Below are 25,550 nucleotides of genomic sequence, written 5' to 3'. Positions count from 1 at the left end.
TGTGGCCCACTGTTGAATCCCACAACATTTTCTGTGCCCCTTTGTGTACAGAAAGAGTCAGAAATCCATGAGAAAAATCCAAGAAAGAGTGACTCAAAAGATAGTTCTTTTGAGCTTTTTAATGCAATTCAGTACATGCCTACCTATTTCTAAAGAGATTTGAGAGAGATCTGAAAGTTTTATTTGATCTTATATGGTTAAATATTTGTATACTTGAAACATGATGTACGTATGTTGTAGGAAACACAAGCTTTAGATGTTAGAATGATGTATACCCTAGGTGAAAGAAAAGTATCACAGAGAACAAGGAAGCAAGGTGAGGCTCAGTGTCTGCTTAATAAACATTTATTATTCCCTGCAGCTACTTTCTGAGAAAGGTAGCTCTAGGAATTAATGGCTTTAGTGGTGTATGTGGTCTGGCAGTTACCAGAGTGATACCTGGATCTGAATGTCATTTCTCAAGAACTATATCTAATCTAATGATTTTAAGACTCCAAGATGACCAGGCTTCTGCAGTGATAGAAGTCATCAGGTTTAATTCAAGTGGCCCTTATTTTCTCAGCAGAGGGCTTTGTTGTTCAAACACTGGGTCATGCATATCATTTAATGTGAAGCTGTTCTACCAGCATCCTGTGGACTGGGAGTCCAAGGCTGACAAGCCATCATCTCTAGAATGCAGCTGGTGCTTCTCAGGGAGGAAACTGACTGTCAAACATACACACAAACAGTTTTGCTTGCCAAGCTTTGGCACAAACTATATAAACAACAGCACCTCCCCAGCCTGAAGGAAGAGAAAACAAGCAAACAATTCAAACTGGCGTGAATAGATGATAAAATGCAGGGTGTGTATAAGCTGGAGGAGACATACCGTAAGGTAAAAGGTGCCTTAGATATTCAGTCCTTGTTTTTTGAGGTACCCTCTGCAGCAGATGGAAAGATGCAAATGCTGTCATAGGAAATTAATAATAGGAACGGTGGAAATAGCATAAGAAAGCTGCTAGGTTATATTAGTGATTCTATAGCCACTACAACTTTATGGATGTGTGCAGTTACTGTTTGCATTTAGTGTTGATCTGTTTCAAGTGCTTATATAATTATCTGTGTAAATTAAATATGTTCTGTGGTTATCATACATGTCAAACTTTGTTCCTTTTTTTAATTTCTATTAAGTCTTTAATAACGGCCAGAAGCAAGAGCCACTTGCTCTAGAGATTTCAAGACATGTTGATTTTTTTTTTGTACTCTCTGTAGGCAGAAGTAATCTGTCGTGCATTAATAAGCTCAAAGATGGGAGCTTAAATCTCTGTGATCTGCTTGCAAGACCCTTTTCAAAGCATTAGCATGGTCTCTTGATGATTTCAAGTCCATAAAATGTACAAAAATCCAGGAATGTCTCTGGTTTGAGACCTCACCACTAACACTGGCCTAAGTTTCTAATGTCTCTTGTGGGGAGTGAGAATTTCCTCTCCAGTGGTGCGACTCCAAAGCCCAGATCTGATGGTGAAGCAGTGATCTGGAAGTTCAGTCATTTTGGCTCTCTTCTCCTGAACCCAATATAAAACCTATGAATGTATCACAAATATTGTCACCTCACTAATTCCATAGAAGTGCTCTCTCATTTGCTTGATTTAGATGTTGTGGGTGGGTGATCCAGGAGTGCATAGATCTGAAATTAATGATTGTAGATTGGCAGCTTTGCATTCCTGCAGTAATTTTGGCCAGGAACCCATTCAAGTCATGGAGTTTTGCTTTATAATCTAACTTTTCAGCATGCAAGGGATAGAAATGGATAATAGAATCTAGGTTTCCTGTTTGTATTGAGATTATTTTTTTCCTTAAAGTATGTGCAAGTGAGAAAGAAAACCTTGTACTTCCTAAATATGAGACCCATTCTGGATCACCCTGTTTTCTGCTGAGACCCTCTGATGTTTCCACCTGATTCAGGAGAAGCCAATGTGTTGCCTTTTAGGCTCCCACTCTGGGCAGATCCTGCTCAGTGCAAATTGTTGTGTGTGACAAAAGAGCCTTCTACTCAGGTTTTGTTCTACATGTGACAATTTCAGCTCCTCTGTGGGGGGTATCCTCAATCCATATTTTAGTGGGTCATTGCTCCTCCCTGCTGAGTTACTCAATACTAAGGCAGCCTCTCCCTTGGAAGAACTTCTCCCTGTTCAGTAAGACCTAGGTAATTGTCTAGAATGACTGTAGTGCTATCATATTATGCCTAAAATAAGATCCTCTGTTGCTGTCTTTCTTGTACCATCCTTCGATGCCTCAGATCAGAAAGAACAGATAAGAAAGCAGAAAAAGTGAATGACTGCTCAAGTGGAGTAGGTAGTCACGTGGTAATAGTTTATAATTTCATAAAAGGGTTAATTCAGTAGATTTCCCAGTGCATACATAAATAACCATATTTCTTTTAATATGTAGTGTTGAATAATTGCATATGCTTTAGGTCTAGAGCCAGTTTTTTTATGGAGTCAGTGTTTGACTAATGTTTGACCTAAACTAAAAGGTTTGGGAATGGGTACAGTTTCAATGAGAAGTGGTTTGAAAGGATGAGGAGTTTTACGTGGTGCCAGTGCTTCAGTCAACAAACTGAGCTATTTGATAGTTGAAAGTTGAGGGACAAGATTGATGTAGCATTAGAATCTGTCACACAATATTAAATTAATTCAACTGTTATCCTTTTAATTGCAAATGTTTCCATTAATTGCCGTAAGAATTCATCACTCTGACCTGGCTGAGCTCCAAAAGAAAGTGTGGAAACTAATTAAACATTGAGTTTTAATGTAAAATAGTAAATTGCTCATTAGACTCCTTGAAATTCTGTTTTATTACTAACAGAACGAAGTAATACCTGACTATGCAGAAACTGGGTCAGAGCATTCTTTCTTAGCCTGGCTGAAGGTGCTGCAGCTTAGCTCTCAATTAATTGGTCTTCATTTTTTTGCAGCAGTACACTTGTTTGGTTTAACCTGGCAACTCCAGCCTGTTGAAGGGCAGCTGTATGAGAATGGAGTTAGCAAAGGAAATAAGGGAGCAGAATCCATGGATACCACTTACTCACCAATTGGAGGAAAAGTTTCTGACAAAACAGAGAAAAAAGGTATGTGTGAATAAGAGAGACATTGCAAACATTTAAACAAGTAATACTCTATATTTGTTAGTTTGACTGTATTTTGGGTTCAGGTTCTGTCTTATTTTAAAGGAGGAAGGAAAAGCCCCCACTCAGTCTGCTTTAGCAGAACTCTCTCTGAAATTAGCACCCAACCCAAGCCATTAGGAAGGTCATGTTCAGTATCAAAACAGTATCTCTTCTTTTGTGAGAGAAAGGAGATTAGGGGTTTTGTCTTCTGGCTTGAGACAGGGGAGGTGAGACCATATCCACCTTGTTCCCATTTGGGCAAAGGGCTCGTTGCTGTGCCTGTCTTGCAGGCAGTCTGGCTGAATCAGTCCTGGGGAATCAGCACAGGAATCTTCTGAGGTTTTGCAAAAAATCTGAGCCAGCCATGAAGCTCCCAGCTTCTGGGGGACAGCCCTGTCTGTCCCTGTGCAGCTCCTTGTGTCCCCAGTCCCACTGCAGGGACTGTCTCGTGTCTCCCAAGACACATCAGGGCACTACTGCATCAGAAAGTGGCTTCATTAACAAAAGACATTTTTTGTTAAAAAGGGGACAGTCTTCTGCCATGTAAGTGCTGAACCAGCTCTTTTGAAGGGGCAGAGAAGTGTCAGAGTTGGTGTAGGAAAGGAGAGGACTGTGCAGGCAGGAGTGAAAACCAATGCAGCATTGACTCTGAGATGTGCAATTCCTTTCACTCAAGTCCCATCATTTAATGTTGTTAGATCCACTGCTCCATTCTTACTCACTGTAAGCTCTGACCTGTGCTTCCCATTGACCACTGTGGTGATGCTTTCTGGCTGTAAGAAGCAGATGACCCTCCCATTTCTTTTCCTGATACTTGGATAAATCAGACTGGATCAAAGAAAAGTGAATGAGAGTAGAATATGAACCCCAATCTTTCCAGTTTTTAGGGGGAAGCTAAAACTTTACCAAATCTCCTGCAACAGATTTCCAGTTCTTTCAAATTTTAGAGCAGATTTTGTGAAGTGATTTTGTGTAGACCAGGTGAGTTATTTGACTGAACATGTAAGGCAAGGGAGGATGTTGTTGTTGTTCCAGTCCCTCCAGGAGGAAGATTGCATCTCACATCAGTAGTCTTACAAATCAATGTGGCACAACTGAATAGAGATCATATTAGATAAATGAGAAATAGAAATATATGTAAGGGGACAATGATGTTGTTATCCATTATTTCCTCACTTAGAATGGATTGGTAGTGAATTGCAGTAAATGTTTTCTTTGCTTTTGTATTTTTTGGTCTGGTTCACTATGGAAAACATCTTCAATAGCTCGTCTCAACTGCATTAAATCATTTTGTCTATATAGATTACAGATTTAATAAAACCTTTTCAAAGCATTTGGCTTCCAAAGGAGGATGTGCTGGGGAAAAAAAACATCAAAAACTTTAATAATCTTAAAAATGAGGTGCTTGGGAACAGAGAAATAGGGTCAATAGAGACTCTATGTAGTCAGGCAAAAATCAAAACCTCCTGCCTTGCCCCAGGCTATCCCAGTGTCCTGTCTGGTTTAACAATCCCCCCCAGCATGACAGCATGGAGGGCTGGGACAGCACAGACACTTCAGAGAGGATGCATCCAGCAGTTTCAGAGGTCAGTCCTGAATACAGAGCAGCTGTTTGTTGCCCCTCTTGTCTCCTTTCACCTTCTGGGAGTAACCTGTAGCCCAGGGTGTGGTCTGACAAGGAATGTACACTTGGGAAAACACAAGGTACCAGGCATGAATACGTGCATAGCTTGGTTATGGCTAATTTCTGCTCTGTTTGTTTCTTTCCATCCCTTAATATATATCAGTAATTTTATTTCCAGTGCTCACACCAAATTTTGGTGTGATTGGAAACAGCCAGCTCTGTTCTCTACAGCAGGATACCTCAGAAAGTTGTTTTGCTTGTAGACTTGTAGCCTCTCATGGGGTTTCACAGGGACAAATAACTACTGTAGGTAGTTCTACCTCTCAGTTTCCCAACTCAGTGCAGCAGCACAGAATGCTTTTCCAGACTTTGAAAGTATGTATTTTAATTCACCTTTTAATGAAAATCAAATGTTCAAGCTAGCAAATCAGATTTGTTTAAGAAGTCATTTTATAACACACTCACCCATGGCTATGAGTTAACATTTTAATATATAGTAATGTGATTAAAAACTCATAGACAACCTATTGATGCTGGTATTTACCAAGGGAGTACAAGGAGATTGATTGTTTCAGGATCAGTAGTAATCAGCACATGGGTACTTCCTTGTGAAGATAATTGGCACCATGCTGTTCAGTTTTATTTTCTTGAAGCCAAAAGAAGCCTGTGATTAGGAATCTATCTTCTGCTTTAGACTTGCAAGGGAAGTGTGTTTAGAAAGAAAAGGAAAGATTAATATCAGTTGGCAAGATGGAGAGGTGTACAAGGAATCAAGTGCAGATAATTAAATGCTACTTTGTCCTAAGAAATATGTTGTTATGAGGAAGAGGATTTTAGAAGAACAGAAGTTTGATTGCAGCCCTGTAATTTTAAAAGCTTATCTTGGACTTCTTCAAGAAAGAGTAAGGATAGTCTGTGAAGAGTGTATCTTCAGATGCCTTTTTTGTACAGCTAAGCACCTCTTTAGTTTAATTAAGCACAGCAACTGAGCCAGATTCTTTTCCTGTAAAGAAAGCACATTGGCTCAGGGAATATGAAAACCTACACTCTGGCCATGGCTCTTTCTGTAGCTTTTTCATGCTGGATGCTGGTCTGAAAAAATAAGATTTGAAAGGTAGAGATGCTGCAATTGCATACTCTCATTAGCTTGTAGATAATACACATCTTTTTATCTTACTGCTGTGAACAGCAGCATGAGCTTGTTTCCTTTGTCAGAAGATCAAAGGAGATCAAATTTTTAAGGATTACATAAAACTATTACTATAGCAAAGGCATTTTCAGCCACATGGGGAAAAACTCAGCAATGCATTGTTTTGAGCCTAGCAACACTAATGTGGTATTCAGCAAAATTTTGTGAGATCAGTTAGTGAAAATACTCCCCAGCTAAGGATGTAATGCTTTTGCTTTTCAACAAAGAAACATCCCTTCTCATTTCAACCAACTAAGAAGTAGTTACTGTATTTTAAAGGACCTTGAACAACAACCAATAATGCCATTAACTTCAAAAATTATACTGTATCCTTGACTTTTTATTTAGCTCTCTATAGTCTTGTAATTGAATCACATTAATTACCACGTGTCAATATCACCAAAAAGTTCCTTAGTGTTTTACTTAACCCAGGGTAATTGCTTGCAAAGAATCATTAAGATTTAATATCTCTGGAGTGCTGGAAATAGGGGAAAAGGTTTTTAAATTCACATCAGCCAATAGGCTCTTGTATGGGTTGGGGTGGGGAGGGATCCACATTTGGTCCCCAACATAGGAAATTTAATTCTCTTTTCAAAGCTCGACATTCAAGATTTTTTTCTGTGAAGCAAATTGGAAAGAAGTAGTCTCACCTTGAACATTGTTAAAGCAGCAATTTGGAAATACTTTAATTCCTGAACTAAGTAGCAAGTGTATTTTTAAAGTATTAGATTACATATTCTGTGCACTAAAAATAGATGCTTCTATGTGGTAAGGTGTTAAAAGTCAGCTCCTGGTTCTTGCTGGAGGTTTGTGACACAAAGCAGCCATAAAGGTGGAAGATCCAGTACCCTGAGAATTGCTCCTGCCCTGTAAATTAAATCTCTATTCATTAAGAATGCTAAGTGCTTCCTACACTAGTTAGAGCCTATGTAAGAACCCACTGAGGATCTTTGTTATTAATACATTCAGGAAAAAGCTGGCCCTAGCTTTGCCACTGCTGTTTTCATTTCCAATGGCAGTTTATAAAATTTCATGCACATTATGTTGCATTAGGTATTTATATGCATTATTGTAAAAGGTGAGGCTCCAGTTGCTCTGATTGCTTCTCTTTGTCCTTCACTGTGATAGTGGAATGAAATGAAACATAAATGGATGTGGCTGCTGAGTTCAATCTTTTTCTCTTGGCTCTTCTTCCAATGCAGTATCCTATCCTGCTTTTTTCCAAGTCGGGAGAAAGTACAGAAATGGAAGTTAGACTTTTGCAAAACTTACAATGGCATTAGCCTAGATGTTAGCAGGCTTGGGGCTGTGATTTGCAGCATGTCAGGATGCTGATCACACACAGGCATTAAAATACACCAAGATGGTGATAGGAGCCAACAGAGCCAGCCAATTCCCATTTTTTGGCAATGACTTCTTTATGCATTCCATTTCCCTTTCTGTTTCAGCTCTGTCATACCCATGTGTGAGGTTACATACTGTAGATGTCTGCAAGTTTATTGTTAGGCATTACAAGATCATGCCAATTTTCTTTTTAGATTCCTTGTCCCTATCCTCATGCCCCTGTCACACTTTCATGCAGAAAGTCCAAGACAAAACAATGTTCTTTATTTCTCCAGGACTAGATTACCACTACCATAATAAAATCATTAGGAATGGTGATTAATAAAAGTCTAGGCTTTGGCCCTACCAGGTTTGATGGATTTTCTGTCCTCACTGGTTTCCCTTTGTGCAGCTTATGCAATGCCCATTCAGCTGGAGTCTGCAACCCACGGTGGAGGAAGCTCTCCCACTGCCTCCTCTCTGCTCTTCTCAGGAGAATGGGGTTTGTTTGCAAGGCTGATAAGTAATGACTACGGTTTGCACAGCAGCAATTCTGCCTTTTTATATCAGCAGAGTTCCAAGATTTGGGCCAAACTGCTCTGTGATGTGTGCTGTCATAAATATTGCATGCAAGCTTATTAGTGTGTATCAATTAGTTGAATAAGAAATCCAAGAGTTTCAGTGAAACTGAAGTTTAGAAGGTTCTTTTCAATATATTCCAATATATCTAAGGCATGTTCATACCTCATGACCTGTTCTCTTCACCCACCATGAATACACAACCCACTGTTTTGTTTGTTCTGGAAAATTAGTATTTCAGAAAGGCTGGGCCATAGACACTGGAGAAATTGAGATTGGAGCCCAAGTGATGCAGACGATCCCCCCGGGTTTATTCTGGCGCTTTCAGATCACCATACACCACCCCGTGTACCTGAAATTCAATGTTTCATTGGCAAAGGATTCTCTGCTGGGGATTTATGGCAGAAGAAACATTCCACCAACTCACACTCAGGTAATTAGCAATAATCCTAATTGTGTCGTGCTTATGTTTTCTAACAGCAGTGGATGCAAATGTTCCCAATGCAAAGGGACTGGCTGTAACCACAAAAAGCAATCTTTTTATTCCTTTTTACTGAGGTCTAGCTCTGCCCTCAAGCCATGATCTCTCAAAGAAAGGACAGCATTATGCCAGAAAGGTCACCAGTTGGGAACCCTGAGATGGGACTGTCTGGGAGGCTGGACAGGTGACACACTGCACTGCTGGGTAGCTTCAGCATCTTCTTTGCAGCAGCAGTGGGATGAAGTAGCAGATGATTGGAAAATCCTTTGATCTTTTTAAGATTTCCTCAAAACAAACAGCTTACATAGTCACTATGAAGAGTAAATAGAACAGAACAAAAAAGCTGTTTCTGGTTTCTGATATGAAGATTATTTTTGAGTGTTTATTCCTAGAGATTTTGCAAGAGAAAACCTAGCTAAGCAGTGAGAATATGTGATATAGCTGGTCACATTCAGCTTTTTTTTTTTAGGTTTAATGTATTTGGCACATCAAGCTGTCATTTCTATGGATAATAGCTTTTTCTGCTTTCTTACAGCAGGATCACACTCCATGAAGTGTGATAAAATTATACATGGAATTATGGAAAGATGGTTTAGAAGGGACCTCTGGAGATCATCTAGCCTAGCATCAAAAACTATTTACTAAAGTTTTGAACTTTGAAATAAGCTCTTTTAACTTCTATTGGCTTGAATTGAAGCTGGGTATACAGTTGAGCTGAAGATGAACTATACTGAAAATCAGACTGTCTAGAAAAACCTAAAGACATATAAACGTTTCTTGAATGGGGATTCATAGGAAGGTTTGCATTTTTTGATTATTTGATGTTAACTGGTCTTAAAATTGTCCATATCAGCTTGGTCAGGTATTAAGAACTTCCATGTAAAAAAATAGATACTTGTATTAATCAAATCAATTTTTTTTAAAAGTACATTAAGGTCTTGATATACAATATTGATACTAAGGGAAAAACATTTAAAAATCTGCTATTGAACTGTAGGGTCTTTAATATGTTCTTGGCATTTAAGATTAATTACTGCATAACTTAAGCACTACAGCTTGGGAATTTTTGAATTATTTCCCATTAAAGAGAAGTAATTTTTGAAGTAAATCTGCTTTATTTGGTGCAGCTGGTCTGATTTACCCTGCCATAACAAACAGCAAGTTTTGATGCCAGATTTCTGACCTACCCTGATGCTTTTTATATGGAAACTGAAGCTTAATAGATGAGGTTATGCAATTGCTGTCCACATGGGTGACTACTTGGTCAGTCAGGCAATTCCTCTTAAGATTTCAACTTGATATTCCTGTTTGGATGAGACATGCAGAGTAGACTCATAAAATTTAGTGAGGTGGTTAAGATTTTCTCATTATTATTTCAGTTCGATTTTGTAAAACTGATGGATGGAAAACAGTTGATTAAACAGGAACCAAAAAGCTCAGAGGAGCCCCAGCAAAGTCCCAGGAATCTGATCTTAACTTCACTGCAAGAGACAGGTTTCATTGAGTATATGGATCAAGGAGCTTGGCACATGGCATTCTACAATGATGGAAAAAAAGTGGAGCAAGTGTTTGTACTAACTACAGCCATTGGTAAGAACAGTCACAATGAGATTGTTATTCTGATTGTTGCATTGGAAAGGTGTGTTTGCAAAGAAATTATTGACCTTGATTTTGATTTCTTATAAGTATTCCTTTAATAATGTTTTATTTCAGCCTACTTTGATTAAGCTCAGTGAGAAAACTGAGCTTTTTTTCCCAATATTAGACAGGTAGCAACATTTCTGTATTTAAGATAGATGCTATAAAATCAAGTGTGTGGTTTTCATGTGAGGTAAGATTTTTTTATAGGGTAGCTTAAATGCTTGGCTAGTTTCTGGTGTTGTCTTACTCAAACTCTATTTACATGGGAACCATAAATCCTACATAAATTATCCAGGCTTTAAGTTCTTATTTTCAGTATTTTAATCCCTTAGAAAATCAGAAAGGCAGATTTTCTGGGTTTGTTTGTGCTTGTTGTTGGATGGATGGATGCTATTGTTGTATACAATTATTCAAATGCACCATTTTCTTTGGAACACAGAAGGCAAATACAGGAAAGTATCCTGGAGATGGTGTATCAACTCACTGCTACCTTTTAACATATACAGGTGGCAAATATTTTCAACTCCAGGTGTTGTTAGTGAGCAGTGCCCACACGTAGGGTTTCTTTGGAATTTATATTAAGCTTTGCAAAGTGTTGTATTTATGACAGTGTTGGTTTGCTGCAAGATTTTAACCACTATGCCCTTTAGTTAACCTGTTCTACCATATGTTTAGCAAGATGTCTTTACTAGTAATGGACATGCCATCTGCTCTTTAGAACAATTGGGTGCTATTTTTGCTTGATGGTAAACACCTTGCAGAGCAGGACAGTATGATGCAAATACCAAGATTTTGAAGGACTTGCAGCAAAATATTTTAGAGATTGAAACACAGTTGTAATTGCTTCTTAGTTTAAAAGTTCATATTTACTCTGTTTGGAAAAGTTAGTGTTTTACAAGCCAGAAAAAAAATGTCATTCTTCAATGAAACATGAGAAAATAATACTCAAGCAGTTTGTGAAGCATCTTGTGATCCTGTATGAATAGCACAAACCTGGCCAGACTCCAGTTCAGATCAGAATCCAAATACCTCCCACTTGTTTATTTCTACTGTAAGACAGCAGTGTTTATACAGGAAGGTTTAACCAATTGTTCAACATTACACAGTATATTGCCTCAAAAAAAAAAAAAAAAATTAAATTCTGTGGTTTGGTTATTGTTACATTTGGTAAAAAAGTTGTTCATCCTTTCTCTGGTCAGTGAGCAGAACAGGCTGGGTCTTACAGAGGGGAGCAGGGAAAGCCAGAGTACAAGTAGGCATCCTTAAACCTTTTTTCATCTGATTGTTATTGAGGTGGAAATCCTCCCCTCCTCCAAGGAATTCAAAATGCACAAAGTTCATCTGAACACCATAAAGGGAATTTAGGCTATAAACAGGTTTCAAACAAATTACTTTGGCAATAAAAGAAAATGTTTAAGGTGAACATTTTTAAGCAAATACTCTGGTTCTTGCAGTGCTTTTAATGGTGCTAAATTTTACATGAACACTTACTTTGAAAGCTTTTTGGTGTGGTATAAATGATGCAGGCATTATCTCAAAGCTGTCAAGACAAAATCTAATATTTGTAAGCTGGTTGAACAGGAATTCTGTTTTATGCTCCCTATGAATGAAAATGGGCCTTTTACTGCTTCTGCATCAATTTGTATGTTGTGCTGTGTCCTGCAGAGTGAGGTGAAGATGCCATTCATTTCAAATTTAACCAGTTTCTATTTTTCTTTGTGCACAACTCTCTGAATAAACAGAAGTCCTGGATGACTGCTCTACTAATTGCAATGGGAATGGAGAATGTATCTCGGGGCACTGCCACTGTTTCCCAGGATTCCTTGGTCCTGATTGTGCAAAAGGTAATCTCATATTAAGTGACCCACAGTGCATGACAGAGCTCATGATCATGATGTGTGACTGCTGGGCTTGCAAAGATTCAAAGTGATTAAAGGAGATTACATTCCTTTTTCCAGCCAGATGTCAGATAAAGACTCGTGTAGTAAGTTTCTCTTTGCTGGACTTGAGTTAAGATGCAGCAACCATTTCTCTCTCCCTGACTTTCAGAGTTGATAGATTTCTCTTTGCATCCACTGTGTGACTATAAAATAAATTTTTTAATAAGTGCCTTTGCTTAGCATAATGGTTTCTGTTATTTAAAAGTAACAAACAGTTTCACTTTGGAGAAAATTGCACAAGTCAGTCAAATGCTTCTACACCCTTGTCTTAAATAGGGTGTAGAAAAGAAACCTAATGCAGTTTAGAGGCTGCTTTCCAGCATTTGGGAAAAAAAAGACATTCTAAAAAGATTGTAAAGTGCACTTATTTCTGGTTCAGGTATTTCTGTTTGTGCTATCCATCATCTACTACATGTGATGTCTGGAAGTTCTCTTTTTTCCACTGTTTTCTCAGATTTATGATTGTTTTTTAAGACCTTGATTGGTTCAGAAATTGATACTGGATTGTAAAATTAAGCTTACACATCACTGCTTTACAAGCAGATCAGTAATGACTAAAACTTCAGTAATGTCAAGTCTGCTTAGAAGAAAAGGGCAGTACCTTCCTTTGGTTCACAGGGGAAAAAATATTAATCTTACTGCAAATCATAAGCACATTTGCAGAGGCCAGTCAAGGGGAGGAAATTATTTTTATCTTCTGAGCTATCCCATTTCAAGTCAAATTGAAGGTATACTGGTGAAACAGCCTGAGAGGGGAGGTCATTGTATTACTGGTGCCCTACCTGGTTCTAAAACTTCAGTTTGTCACAACCCTCAAATCAAAGGGAGGACTGGGGGGGGCTGGAGTGGAAATGCAGTTTTACAGACTGATAAATATAATAAAAGTTAAGCTGTGTAAGTATGTAAATACATGTAAAAAGTCAATCTGCCTTCTTCAGATTCCTGTCCAGTGCTGTGCAGTGGAAATGGAGAATATGAGAAGGGTCACTGTGTGTGTCGCAATGGGTGGAAGGGACCTGAGTGTGATGTTCCAGAAGAGCAGTGCATTGATCCAACCTGCTTTGGCCATGGCACTTGTATCATGGGGGTCTGCATCTGTGTCCCTGGATACAAAGGAGAGATTTGTGAAGAAGGTTTGTGAAGTTTCCCTCTCTGCAGATAGGGGGCGTGGTGTCTCTCTTTAATATCTAAACCTGTTTTAAGGTAGCTAAGAACTCACTTCTGTGTGAGGAGCTTCCTGTGCAGCATTACTGCTCTGCTCAAAAGCATCTTCACTGTCTCACAGAAGGAAACATTAAGATAAAAAAATACGAGATGTAAAGGCATTCAGGTCTCAGTGACAGTCAGTGGCAGCTAATCAAATAATTTCCAAGATTCACATTTTAATTCTAATGGATTAAAATTATTTAACACTGCCTAATGAGACTATCTACCAACTGTAGTATGGGCAGTCCTCTGAAATGCTCAGTTGCTCTTTCAGTTCAGGAGAACTGTAGTTCTTGGATGATTGCAGTTCCCTCCCTCCACTAAATCTCAGCAGAAAGAACAAAAGTGTCTGGAAGTTTTTGCTTTTCAGCAAGCAGCATGTTCTCAGTCCTCCAGAAGTGTTCTAGAAAACATCCCAGCAAGCAAGGATTCCTTTTTTTTTTTTTTTTTTTTTTTTTTTTGGTGAAGTTGTAAGACCATCTTGTTTTATTTGTCTCCACTTTTCTTCTCCTAGGCTCCAGACACTTGTTTCAGGATGGGTGGCTGGTGTCCCCAGGCCTCCTTGCAGTCAGTGCCCTCAGTCCCTCAGCACACCCTGTCACAGATCCTGGGCAGGCTTGGGCATAAACTGATGGCAACACAGTCAGAAGATCATTTAAAAAAATATGATGTGGTAGTTCTCCTAAGTAATCAGCAGATTTTAATCAGCTTTTCCCTTCCTTCATTTTGTTACATCCTAGATTTTTCTGTGAAGAAAATATCTTCCCTCATCTGTAGAAAGCAGTTGGGTTTTGCCTGCTGGCATTTCTGAGATAGCTCACCAGCTTTGACTGTCTTCCCCTCTGCATGGCCTTGGGAAGCAGAACTCTCCTTCATGCTTGCCCTGATCTGATGATTTTTCTACTAACCCTCTTAGCCTGAAGCTTGTGACTGCATATTTGGGGCTTCCTGCTATGTAGATTTTAGGTAATTCTTTTGAATAGTGCACAGAGGAGGCTTTTTATGTCGCTTGAATTCGCTTGTCAGAAAAATGTCCAGGACTGATTTGATGGATTTGACATGCCTGATATGATTTTTAAAGGGAGGATCAAGAGAATGCTTCTGACATACTCAGTTGTTGGTAGGTTCAGAAATAGACCAAAAAATCCAAGAAAACCTATATGAGAAAAAGCAAATGCTACACAGATTGGCTCACTGAGACCAGGATGCTGAACAAGCCTGTAGCTGGTGAGAGGGGAGCTGCTGTTTCAGATCCTTTGTTTCTTACCATACCGTGGTTCTGCAAAATGGCTGAAAAAAAATAATTGAGATAAATGTACTCAGACAGGTATTGAAACTAAGAGTGTGAATATACTGTATTTTTAAAGTGAGAGACATATTTAAATTTTTTTTAAAGGTAGAATTAGAATTGGGCTGCATGAAACAAACCCATGCAACTAAGCACACTGGGGTTGTATTGGAACAAAGTGTGCATGACACAACTGTTCAGTTTACTGTATTGTACAACATCACTTGTGGAGCAGTGGAAGTAATTCTGTCAGGAATACATATGGGATTATTCTATGTATATATGAGTTCAGGACTAAAGCAGTATTGTTGACACAGCAGACACAGTAACAGATGTACTATCCAGGGAACACCCGTAGCTACATGGTATTTATCCTTTGAATTCATCCTGTCAGATTACCACTACTAAAGTGAGTGATACTTTTTAAACTATTTATGGACTTCACTCAATTCATTTCCAAAGATCAGCAAAATAGAGAGCTGTCTCAGGATAAGAGAAAAATGCTGAGTATTTGTGTCCTCTGCTTAGCAAGACAGGCATTGTCCAGAAACACCAATTCCCCTCTTTCAGTGTTACATTGTGCTGTGCACAAGGCCGGAAAGCTGAAAAAAAGAAACAAACCAGAATAAATCTTGAAAGAAGATCTTGAAATTGGTGGTATAGCAGCTCAAAAAGATAAAGCATCACTTCCTTATTCTTAGGTCAAAAAGTTCTGTGAACTGGAGGCCATTAATCTCTATTTCTGAAATATTTGGTATTCCCTTTCTGAAGCAGAGCATCTCTTCACTTGGGCAGCACAGAATACTCTGTTGTATTTATAGTTTAATTATCAAAACAGTACTTGTGCTGATACTTAAAAAACACATATAAGAACTTCCAAAATGCCTCTTTAACATTAGCCTTCATCTTACATGAAGAGGCTTTTGGCTTTTTCCCATGCTGGGACCCCACAGATTCCTCGTTAGCTCTGCAGCCTTCCTGCAGTCCCCAGCAAAGACAGGCTGTGTTCTGCTTGCAGAAATGCTGGGGCTTTATGAAAGAACATGCTGATTATACAGGACTAAGCAGCTGATTTAAATTCTTGTGCAGAGCTCCTGAATTTTTCACTAAGAATAGTTTAATCCAAATTGAGTACAAATTTAGCTCTTTGTCTGTTTGCAAATTGTTCATCAGTACGTTACGACTTTTATGAATCTGTTCATTATCTGCAATTGCCCAGCACATACTTTTCAGGATTGGATGAGACTTTTTTACAGCAAGCATCAGTCAGAGATTCACTGCTCAGGGTTAGTGGGTGGCCATTTCTTTTGTATCAAATTTTCAGCTGCAGGGCTTTCAGCTTTCTACAGGAAGATGAAAGAGTAAATCTTTCTTTTCCCAGATGTAAATACAATATAGAGCACAAATACCCAAATGGAAACACATTGCACAATTGTAGAAATAGTTATTAATTGCTCCAGCTCTTCCCCAGCCCTTCTACTGAAGCACAGACTTCATTGACCTGAACCAATAGATCTGTCTTGGGAATCTGGCACTGTCTTTGACAAGCAGATTCATAAGCTTTCTAACCATCTACATGCTGAGGTTTTTTCTTGGATTTGGCTTACACTTTTGCACAGATTTAGCACAGACTATTTATTCCTTGTGTTTGTTAACATCGTTTTAGTTTGGGTATTTGCACAAAAATCCCCAACTTAATCTGAATCCCTGGTGCCACGTTTCACTGGGAAACCCCTGGAAAGGTACAAATTTTATCCTCTAAGTTGTATATTCCCTGTTTTCCAGAGGACTGCTTGGATCCAATGTGCTCTGGCCACGGTGTGTGCGTTCAAGGGGAATGTCACTGCTCCACGGGCTGGGGTGGTGTGAACTGTGAGACAGCCCTTCCTGTCTGCCAGGAGCAGTGCTCAGGCCATGGGACTTTCCTCCTGGAGACAGGAGTCTGCAGCTGTGAACCACAGTGGACAGGTTCAGACTGTTCAACAGGTATGCTGGAGATTTGATTTTGTTCAATAATGCTTTTTGTTTGAGACAGGAAAGAAAGTAGATACTGTGCTAGTAGGAATTTAAAAAAAAAAAAAAAGAAGTTAGGGGTGAACCAAGGGTGCTGTGCCATGGCACTTAATGGATTTGGCAGCAACTGGGTTTCTGATAACAAGGACAGGAAGAGTTTTTCTCTGTGACAAGAATGTTGAGTGTCTGATGGCGTGCCAGCAAGAGCAGGAGTCCTGCAAGAGTGCAAGTGCCTCCTGGCATGGCTTGGAGTTAAGATGAGTCAATTCTCGCCTGAGATGTTGAGCACTTATCAGGCTCATGCGAGGAGGGAAACCACAACCCTGAGAAAGACTAGGAGGATGTGAAAAAAAAAATAATGGTCTAAATGCAGTGACTGATGAGTAAAACTGTCTCCAAAAATCTTTAAACAAAAGACTGTCTAAAAATCTTTAAACAGAAATGACAATCTCTTCTCTCCCACTGGGATAAAAACTCTTTTCTTTCTTAGAGGGCCATCAGGGTTTGATCCCACTGAATCTGATGAAGAGTTGAAATGGATTTCCTATGTGCTTTCTTGAAATGAGTGCACTCTGGGCATTTTACTCTTTAATGGAGCTTGTCATTACCAATGTACGTGCTACATTTTTTTTTTACCCTATAAAGCTCACAAAACCAGAATCTCAGATGGTAAGTAGCACATCCCAGTGCAGAATATGCTGAATACTGGAGTACAACCAGTGGTGCAAGTCACCAATTTTTCTTAGGAATCATTATTCAAATGAACTCTTGTAACAACTATAAATTTCCATTCAGAACTTTAAAGTATATGATTGTGATCCTTAACTTGGGTCTTGCAAAATGTACCCCTCCATGGTAACTTTCTAAGCAACAAAATATTGACCTGCTAATCATTTTCAGTGTTTGTTACAGAGACCCTGCATTCATTTTACACTTAAAATTAATGTGTGTAATTACAGTCTGACACTGTTGAGTATGGTACCTGCTTTGGTAAAAATTGACTTTTTACTGGCTTTCAGCAAAAGCCTGGTTGCTTGCATTTTTATCATGTGCTTTTACTGTGTGTTAAAAATATTCTTCAAAGACAGTAATACAGTAGTACTTCTGTTAATGAAGCAAATAATTAGAAAAAGTGCTAACTACTAATTTTTTACTCAAAATATGCAATCTAATTCTGTTCTAAGGCAACATTATTGTAGCTCAAAAAGAGCCAATAGTCTCTAAAAGGTCTGTGGTGTCCACTGCATGGGGCAATTAGATATAAAGCAAGGAAGCAAAGAGCTAATAAATAACTGCAGTGAAGAAGACTTTTTTCTTGTGTGCTAGGATCATAGTTTTCACATTTTTCTCCCCTACTAACCTGTTTTGATTACTTTTTAGAAGAAAGGAGACTTTTTTCTTACCTCCATGAACCAGGAGGGAAAATACTTCTCTTCATCCTTACTGTCTTCTGATATCAAAGAATGCTTTTACATCCACCAACAGGCATCTCACTTTATAGCTTCATGCTTCAGGTTTCCCCTTTCAAATACATCTTTCTTCCTAGATATTAAAGTAGATTCAGGACTTTAATGGCAATATAACGAGCACTGGGCTAAAGTATACATGTTTTTTTGTGCTTGAGACTTTCTAGCTAGGGTAAGTGATTGCATGCTGGAAGTAAAGCTTGATTTTAGTGAGGAAGGAAAACATCAGATGAGGAAGTCAACAAGGTCGGAATAAACAAGATGCTGTAGGTGAAGGGAAAAAAATCCTGGGGTTCTGTACAATGAAGAGGATGAAATATGTAAACCTTGCTGTAAATCAGGCAGCAAGGAAAGCTTTGCAACTGATAGTCAAGTGGTTTTTCAGCATGCCTCAAAGCCTTGCAGTGTCCCAGCATCTTTGTACCACATTACTGTCAGTACTGTGAAAATTTGCCTTTCTGCATCCATTTGAAGACAGGCTCCTGTCCTGAAGATTTCTGCATTACCCAGCCATGTTCCCAATACTTGCAACATGAAAGAATAAATTATTTTAAGTTTTATGGTCCAGAAAATCCTCATGCTGAACTCAAAAGCAACTGTTGGGATATGTTTTTGTCATCTTTGAATTGATTCTCAGTAAGAGCAGCCCAGTATGATTTGAAAGTCATTCAGATACTTAGGATTGCTAATCCTACACAGCTTGTAGGACACAACATATGTTGGCATTCTATTCAGCTCTGTTAAGCTCCATTTTTTCCATGCCCTTAGCTGGGTGTCTTTTAGAGAAATATTTGGCCTCTTTCTACCCTTCAGGATTAAACTTCCATGAAAAGGCATTTTCTTTTCTTAGCTGAGGTTTCAGTTTGCCTGTCCCAAAGATGCCATGGTTTTCATTCAGGCTTTGCCTTGCATCCTATGCACCTATTTGTAAAGGCTCTTCCCATCAGCTGAAGTTCAAACAGAACAATAATGCACCTCTGATTCTTTTACCTTATTTAGGCAGCAGGAACTGATTTTCACTCTGAAAATATTGACAGATCTTTTTCTGTAGCTGCACTAAACAGAGCAACATTGGTAGGTACCCTTTGTACAGCCATATGTGACATCAGGAGGGGAAAAAAAATCACTTATCTTCTGTCTGTTGTTAAGATTTGCTTTATTATATGGACAAGAGCAACGTGCTTCACTCGTTCTATATGATTACACACTGACAAGTGTTTACCAGGAGGGAGATGGATTAGCCTGTTCTGCCAATTTGCCAACTGGCTTGAATGCTGAAGGTCAAAAACCAGCTACAGCTTTCACCATTTCAAAGTTACACCAATGTCAGAAATTCGGAGAGAAGCAGCACAGAGTTATTCCAGCTGACTTCCTCTGAATGCTGTACCTTTGTCAGACAAATCCCACAGCTTTGACATTGCTGTTGCAATTCTGCTTGCAAGGGTCTGTGCTGCAGTCATTATTCAAGTAATGTAATCAAACCTTTTGTTCCTGCCAGCCTGAGCAGGCATTGCTTGCTTCCTGTACCTGTGTTACATATACAGAGATCCACTGTTTTCCTCTACAGTGACTACAGTATTTCTTTAAGTTGTTTTAGTCAGGTGTCCCTCAACCAGTCATTCTTTCTGTAGTCTTCACTTTGGACTGTATTTGTATGAGAAATGAGGAGTCATGGCCACTTTTGCCTAAAATGAAGGCAGAGCTGTGAGGGCCAGCCTAAGCTTATCTCAGGCAGAGGTCCACAGACATCTCCAAGGAGAACTTTTTCCACCATTTTTTTTTTGTCAAAGTGCTTCCAAGACAAAAAGAAACAGGAACAGCACTGTTAGAGTTTCACATTGTGCAATAGCTTGACCCTGACCGTCACACCTACCATACAGCAACAAGATCATCTGCAAATATTTTAAGGGCTTTTAGCTCATGCTGTCCCAAGCCAGTATGATTTTCTGTCTCTAATCATCAGTTTGTGGAAAACCAAATCATTCTCTGATGTAAAGCACTGGAATTTAAAACCCCACAATAATAATATATAAATGTGAGTGTTCTCTGTTTGAATTAATTCTGTACCATCTTTTTTCTCACTTTGCTCATGTAGTTTTACTTTTTATTAGGTTGGTTGTCCTTTGGCAAGTCACACAAAAATGCACAGGACATTTGACCAGTGCCAGTTTAGCCTTCTGGCAGGAGCTGTGCCCAAGAGAGATGCATAAGAGATGGGGTTCTGTTTGTCATTTAGTCTCCTCTGCTTCTCTAAAAGATGTGAATAGAGAGTAGGAATTCCATATTTTGTTGCAAGCGAGGCTGCTAATAAAATATTTTTTGTGTTAGCTGTGTTCTGGAAAAGGTCATCCTTGGGATATTTCCATCTCTCAGCATCTTTACTGAATCCAGTTATGATTGTATGTGAAAATATATTATTATTCAGACCTTCAACATATGTCTCAGTTGACCTGTGCAGCATGGAGGTGATTTACTGCATACATGACAAATAAATCAGTACTGGTTGTACACTGGTTTAATGTCACTAGGACCCCAGTCTAGTCAACTTGCTACTTACTGTCTGTGGAGCTTTGTTGCTTTATTTATAGGCTGTCATCCAAAATCCCTTGATGTTAATGAGTCATCTCCCTTTGAGGCATAGAGGCAGGGCTTTGCAGAAAGGCAAAATCAAACTTTGGGGATCTGACTACTCGTGTCACACAGAAGGGAAGCTCTGGCTAATTGAAGCTGCAGTGTCAACAACGAGCAAAAAAACCCCTCATCTTCTGTTCTCAGATTGACACCTTTAACATGGAGCTTTAAGCTTAAGGGAGTGAAATGCCAAGAGAAAATGGATGGCAGAGTTTGCTCAGTGGGGCAGAGCCTTAGCTGGCACGAGTGTAACAGCAGTGAAGCCACCAGTGCAGTCCTGGTGTCTTTCAGGTGAGAATCCATCCCCAAGTTGCTAATTACCTGCAGCACTATGCCTGAAATGCTATAGACTGTGACAGAGCTGATGCCTCTGACTTCCTGTCCTGTATTCTTTTCTCCAGCCTCTATTCATCCAAAGTAGGCCAGTTTCCATCCTCCTTACTCCAGGACATTTGTTGTCATCATTCCACTGACTCTGTTCATACCACTGAAGCAACCTAATTATGATTGGGAAAAGAATACTGGCAGTTCTTAGTCACAAAAACATTCATCCTAAAATGATTATATGGAGATGGTATATATTTAGCATATCTATTTTTGGTTAAGCTCTCTCTAGCAAGATTGGTGGCAATATTACAAAGGGTAAAAATGGATCAGGAGCCTCTTCCGTATCTTGCAAAGCATAAAAACCTCTTTAAAACTGAAGTGCTTTGAGAAATGCAAAGTGTTGTAATTGTTGTAAATTGATATGTGCAGAGTAGAGTAATTTAAAAATCATTAGAAGTATGCATTTTTTAAAGTAAAGTGCTTCAAAAAGATATGAAGCCATAATACAGTGTATTAATATAGTTCAAGACATCTCAAATTGGTTTCAAAATTAAACTGCAAAAAATGCAACTGGAAAAAAAATAATTAGGTAAAACCATTTCATCGCAATCAGAAAACTCTTCAGGTTTAGGAAATTGCAAATTACGAGTGTCAGTCATTCTGATTTGCCAAGGACAAGGATATTCACTGCAAACAGCTCACAGGAGTGAAAATAGCCTTGAAATTTCCTCAGAACGTGATGTAATCTGTCAGGCATTTTCCATAGGCTGCTCTGTTCCGTGGTGGTACTTCTACTCCACTCCCTGTTTCAGACACATCTCAAGAACTTTTTAATTACACTGTACCCATCCTTCATTGTTTTGTTCTGAAGAAATGATGGACTTCCTCAATTTCATCTAACTGTCCTCTTTCCTTAATTTGTGGGGAGCTTTGGCTATTACTGCTCTGCTAATTAAAAGGATGATTGAAGTTTCCCCTGCTGTTCATTGTCTGACATTGGAGAGAGACTCTTCTCACTACTGTATATTTCATTGAAAAGGAAAAAAAAAACGATGCGTGATGATAGTTTGATTTGTTATCTCCTGTAGAGTTGCAAGAGTTTGCAAAAAAGGTATCTGGTGAGCAAGATTTCTATTAAAAACTTAGTAGTTAAAGATTGGAGCACTTAATATGTGTTGCTGGAGAATTTAAACCATGAGAAATTTAAGGCAGTGAAGAAGCACTCCAATAAAAATTAATTCTCCTGCATGTTGAAATCAGTCCAGAGGGAACCAGAAATACCTGGTGTAGTCATGTATTGATTTAGGAAGGAGGATAAGTCAAGGGTATAAGATATACAATGAGGAAACTTGGGATGTTTTTCAACTGATTGCTGCTTATTTTGCAGATATGCCAGAAATAATGGCTCTTTCCTTCCCTTTCTTTTCCTGAAAATTAAGATTCTTAATCTATTGCTGTCTGCACCTCATTTAGCAATTATTGGAAACATCTCTCATTCAAATGTAAACATAATTTACTTAAGTCAGCTTTTTAAATCCTTCCCTAAATCCACAAAAAGGTATTATTCCACTGGGTAGAATCCACAGACCCCCTTTCAAATGCTTCTATCCCAGCAGCTATTCCTTTATATTTTATATTTATATTATATTCCAGGAGCAGGATACCTGCTCTGGTGAGAGCAGTATGGTCCTGATTATCCCATTTTCTAAATACTGAACAGAAATTTTTCTTTCTGCTTGCACAGTGTCTCTATAGGGAGTCCCTTGTATCCAGGAATGTCCATGTTACTGTGGTTTGTGCTAAACCAGCTCTGGTAGATCTGTTTGGAGAGTAATGGGAACTCAACATAAACCAGTTATGACCTCAGTTGGATGATTCTGTAGGGGTTTTTTGGAGCAATTCAGGTGCTAAAGTGGTTCAAGCATCTTCAAAGCTGAACCAAGACTTTAAAGGCTCTAAATTTTGAATTTGTACCTTTGAAGTTGTAGTTAGGTGTCTGCATCTCTTTTTACATCTCAGCCTTGTCACCTCCATGGCAGTCAGTCTACCAGACAGTGATTAAGGGCCATAGTGAAACAACTGTCAGGATTTAGTATGGAAAGGGCTTTTATAAATAGTACATGGGCAAGAAAATACCAAATTCTGAACACAAAAGACAGGTGCTCCACAAGAACCCTATGTACAAGATGTCTCTGGAAAACAGATAAATTGTAGGAACATTCTGCTGGTGCTGTTGGAGTTGCAGTGAAGGGGAAAGAACCAGGCTGGCTGGACAGCAGAACAGTAATGACATGCAGAATCTTCAACTTTTCATTTGCTGAGCTGAGTCCAGTGATGAAACTCTGCCAGGTCATCCATATCACTGATATTTAAAGAAGGGTTCTTGTGCTAAGAGGGACCTTCCCTTCCTTGCCACTGGAAATTACAAATTGGAATTTTTAGAGCAAGAGTGCAAAAAAGCATTAGCATAACTACAGGTTGTGTCCTTCAGTGAGTTTCAGAACATCTATTATGCAAAATGTGTTGCATGGGTCCCTGAAAAAGCAGATATTGCTAATATTTTTTTTATTGCCATGGCAAGACTTCTCCAAAAATAGTTATCATTTCAGTATGCTTAGCTTACCTCTAGAAATAGGAAATTGCTACTGATTAAAGTCAAAATCCTGGGAACTTTCTTTTCTCCTGCACATTGCATTTTTAAGCTTGTTGACTGTGTATTGCAAGGGCAATATATGCAGATATCTAAGGAATTCCTGGTCTCTGTCGTTTTGTGCTGAAATGTTTAGGCTCAAGTAATGCTCTTTAAATAAAATAAAACCCCGTAGTAATTATGCAAGAACATTTCAATGGTGATAGAGCAAAAACTACTTGTGTATTGTAGCTGCAGTATACAATCAGGTGTGTGGGTCTTCAGTTTAGGAAGCCTTGACTATTTTATGAACAGATTATTAAAATTGCATCTATCACCTTGTGAGCCAAAATCATTTTCTGCTGGACTGCAGGACACTGACTGTTCACATGACACATTTCCCTTTCCAGCTCCTGCTCTGGTCATCCATGCACTCTTTACAGAAAGGCCTGAAAGCAGGGTGGCCAGGCTGGGGGTGCCTCTGTCATCTCTGCAGAGAGAGAGAAGTTTGGAGGGGATTTTTGAGCAGAATGAGACTGGGCAGCAAGCCCTGGGGGTGGCAGAACTGCCTCAGCAAAGCAGCGTTCACATGGGTGAGAAGACATCAGGGAGAGATGATCACTTAATGGAAAAAATGTAGGCAGTGGAGAAGGAAGAGTACAAGCAAAATAATTTAATAATAACAGAACTCCTTCAACTCTTAAGCTGACAAAGTGCTGTTGCAGTTGAAGCAGGGACACGGAGGAATGGGCAGCAGTGCTCACCTCAAAGCCAGGGTCGTGTGCCTGAGGTGCTGCTTCTCCCTGGTACAGGAAAACTGCAAGTCATGAGCTGCATCTTTGCTTGAGCAGAAACAAGACAGAAGAGCAGCTGCCAGATGTGTGCTGCTATTTCTGTTCGTGCTGCTGACACAGAGAAAGTCATGGGTTTTTTACTGGGAGCTGCTTCATCTCCTCTGTCCCTATCCTCACCAAGGCAGCAATGAACAGAGGAATGTTTGAAGTCAGTCAGTGACCACCCGGTGACTTTTGCTACCTGAGGCAGCTCTCCTGGCTTTTCTGAAAGAGCTTCCTGGGCCTGGTTGACTAGTTTGGGCAAGAAACTGCTCATCTGACCTTTAGTTTCTCATATTAGTCTTTACTGTGATACAGATGGGTAGCTGGGAACGCAGAGTTCCTAAGGCTTACTTTAGTCAATCCATTGTTTCTGTCTGTCCATGTAGTCTGGTACAGACTGGAACAAATTACAAACTTGAACATATGTCCCTGGGCTGGAATGTTGATGTACCTTCTACAAGTCACCATACTCTTTCCTCGAGTGCCAACTCTCTCCAGTTTGGGCACAAGGACTCCTGGGCTGTGAGCAATGTCACTTCTGGGTCACTGCTTTCACACAGGTCAGTCTGAAGAGACTGAGAAGTAGTACCAGTACCCACCTTTTCATCATTTTGACCCCCTTGGAGATGTGCTAAGTACAATGCATCTTCATTGCTGAAGCCAGGAGGTACATCTGATGTAGAGAGCTGGGTGAGATAAGCATTCACTGGAGCAATTTTTGTGAGTGGACCCATATTCCAAAGTCATGCTGTAAGCCAGGGAATTGAAGATGGTGCCTACGTTTTGTAAACAGTGCTTAAATAAGTCCTGACTTTGCTGAATATTACCAATCAGATTTTTTATTAAATAATTGTGGAAACATTATCCTCTGAACAGAGCTTGAGTCAGTGTTAACAATAATATTTCTGTGTATCCTGAAAGATTTAGGGCTTATATAAAGTTGTACCCTGATCCACTCAGGCAATCTTGTGAACTTTTGCTGAAAATAGTTGTCTCAAAAATCTTCATTTTCTTTTGATGCTGTGTTAGCTCAGCCTGTACCTGAGACAGCTGTATTAAATGCACCTACTGAGCCATCTCTTCACCTCTTTCTTTTTTCCTTCCAAAGCCATTTGGTCTCTCTCCATGTTTCTCCTCATTATCATACACTGCCTCGTGCCTTTCCTGATTCTTGTGGTCTCTCACTTACCAGGTTTCTCATTTTTCCTACACAACTGGCTTTTCAGACC

General features: G+C 39.2%; 1 protein-coding gene across 2 annotated transcripts in view; it reads left to right on the top strand.

The window, feature by feature from the left end:
- TENM1 (teneurin transmembrane protein 1) overlaps positions 1-25,550 on the top strand; it is a 453,479-nt gene that overhangs the window by 321,631 nt on the left and 106,298 nt on the right. For both annotated transcript variants that reach the window (XM_071757633.1, XM_071757632.1), the window contains 6 exons: positions 2,957-3,109; positions 8,097-8,296; positions 9,724-9,934; positions 11,728-11,829; positions 12,864-13,058; positions 16,205-16,405. In XM_071757633.1, the coding sequence (XP_071613734.1) occupies positions 2,957-3,109; positions 8,097-8,296; positions 9,724-9,934; positions 11,728-11,829; positions 12,864-13,058; positions 16,205-16,405 (1,062 nt within the window). The remainder of the gene's footprint in view (positions 1-2,956; positions 3,110-8,096; positions 8,297-9,723; positions 9,935-11,727; positions 11,830-12,863; positions 13,059-16,204; positions 16,406-25,550) is intronic.

Source organism: Heliangelus exortis, chromosome 14 (genome assembly GCF_036169615.1).
Source record: "Heliangelus exortis chromosome 14, bHelExo1.hap1, whole genome shotgun sequence".
In the NCBI taxonomy this organism is placed as follows: Eukaryota; Metazoa; Chordata; class Aves; order Apodiformes; family Trochilidae; genus Heliangelus; species Heliangelus exortis.
Note: the sequence above shows the minus strand (reverse complement) of the source record. Positions and strands in the feature narration are given on the sequence as shown.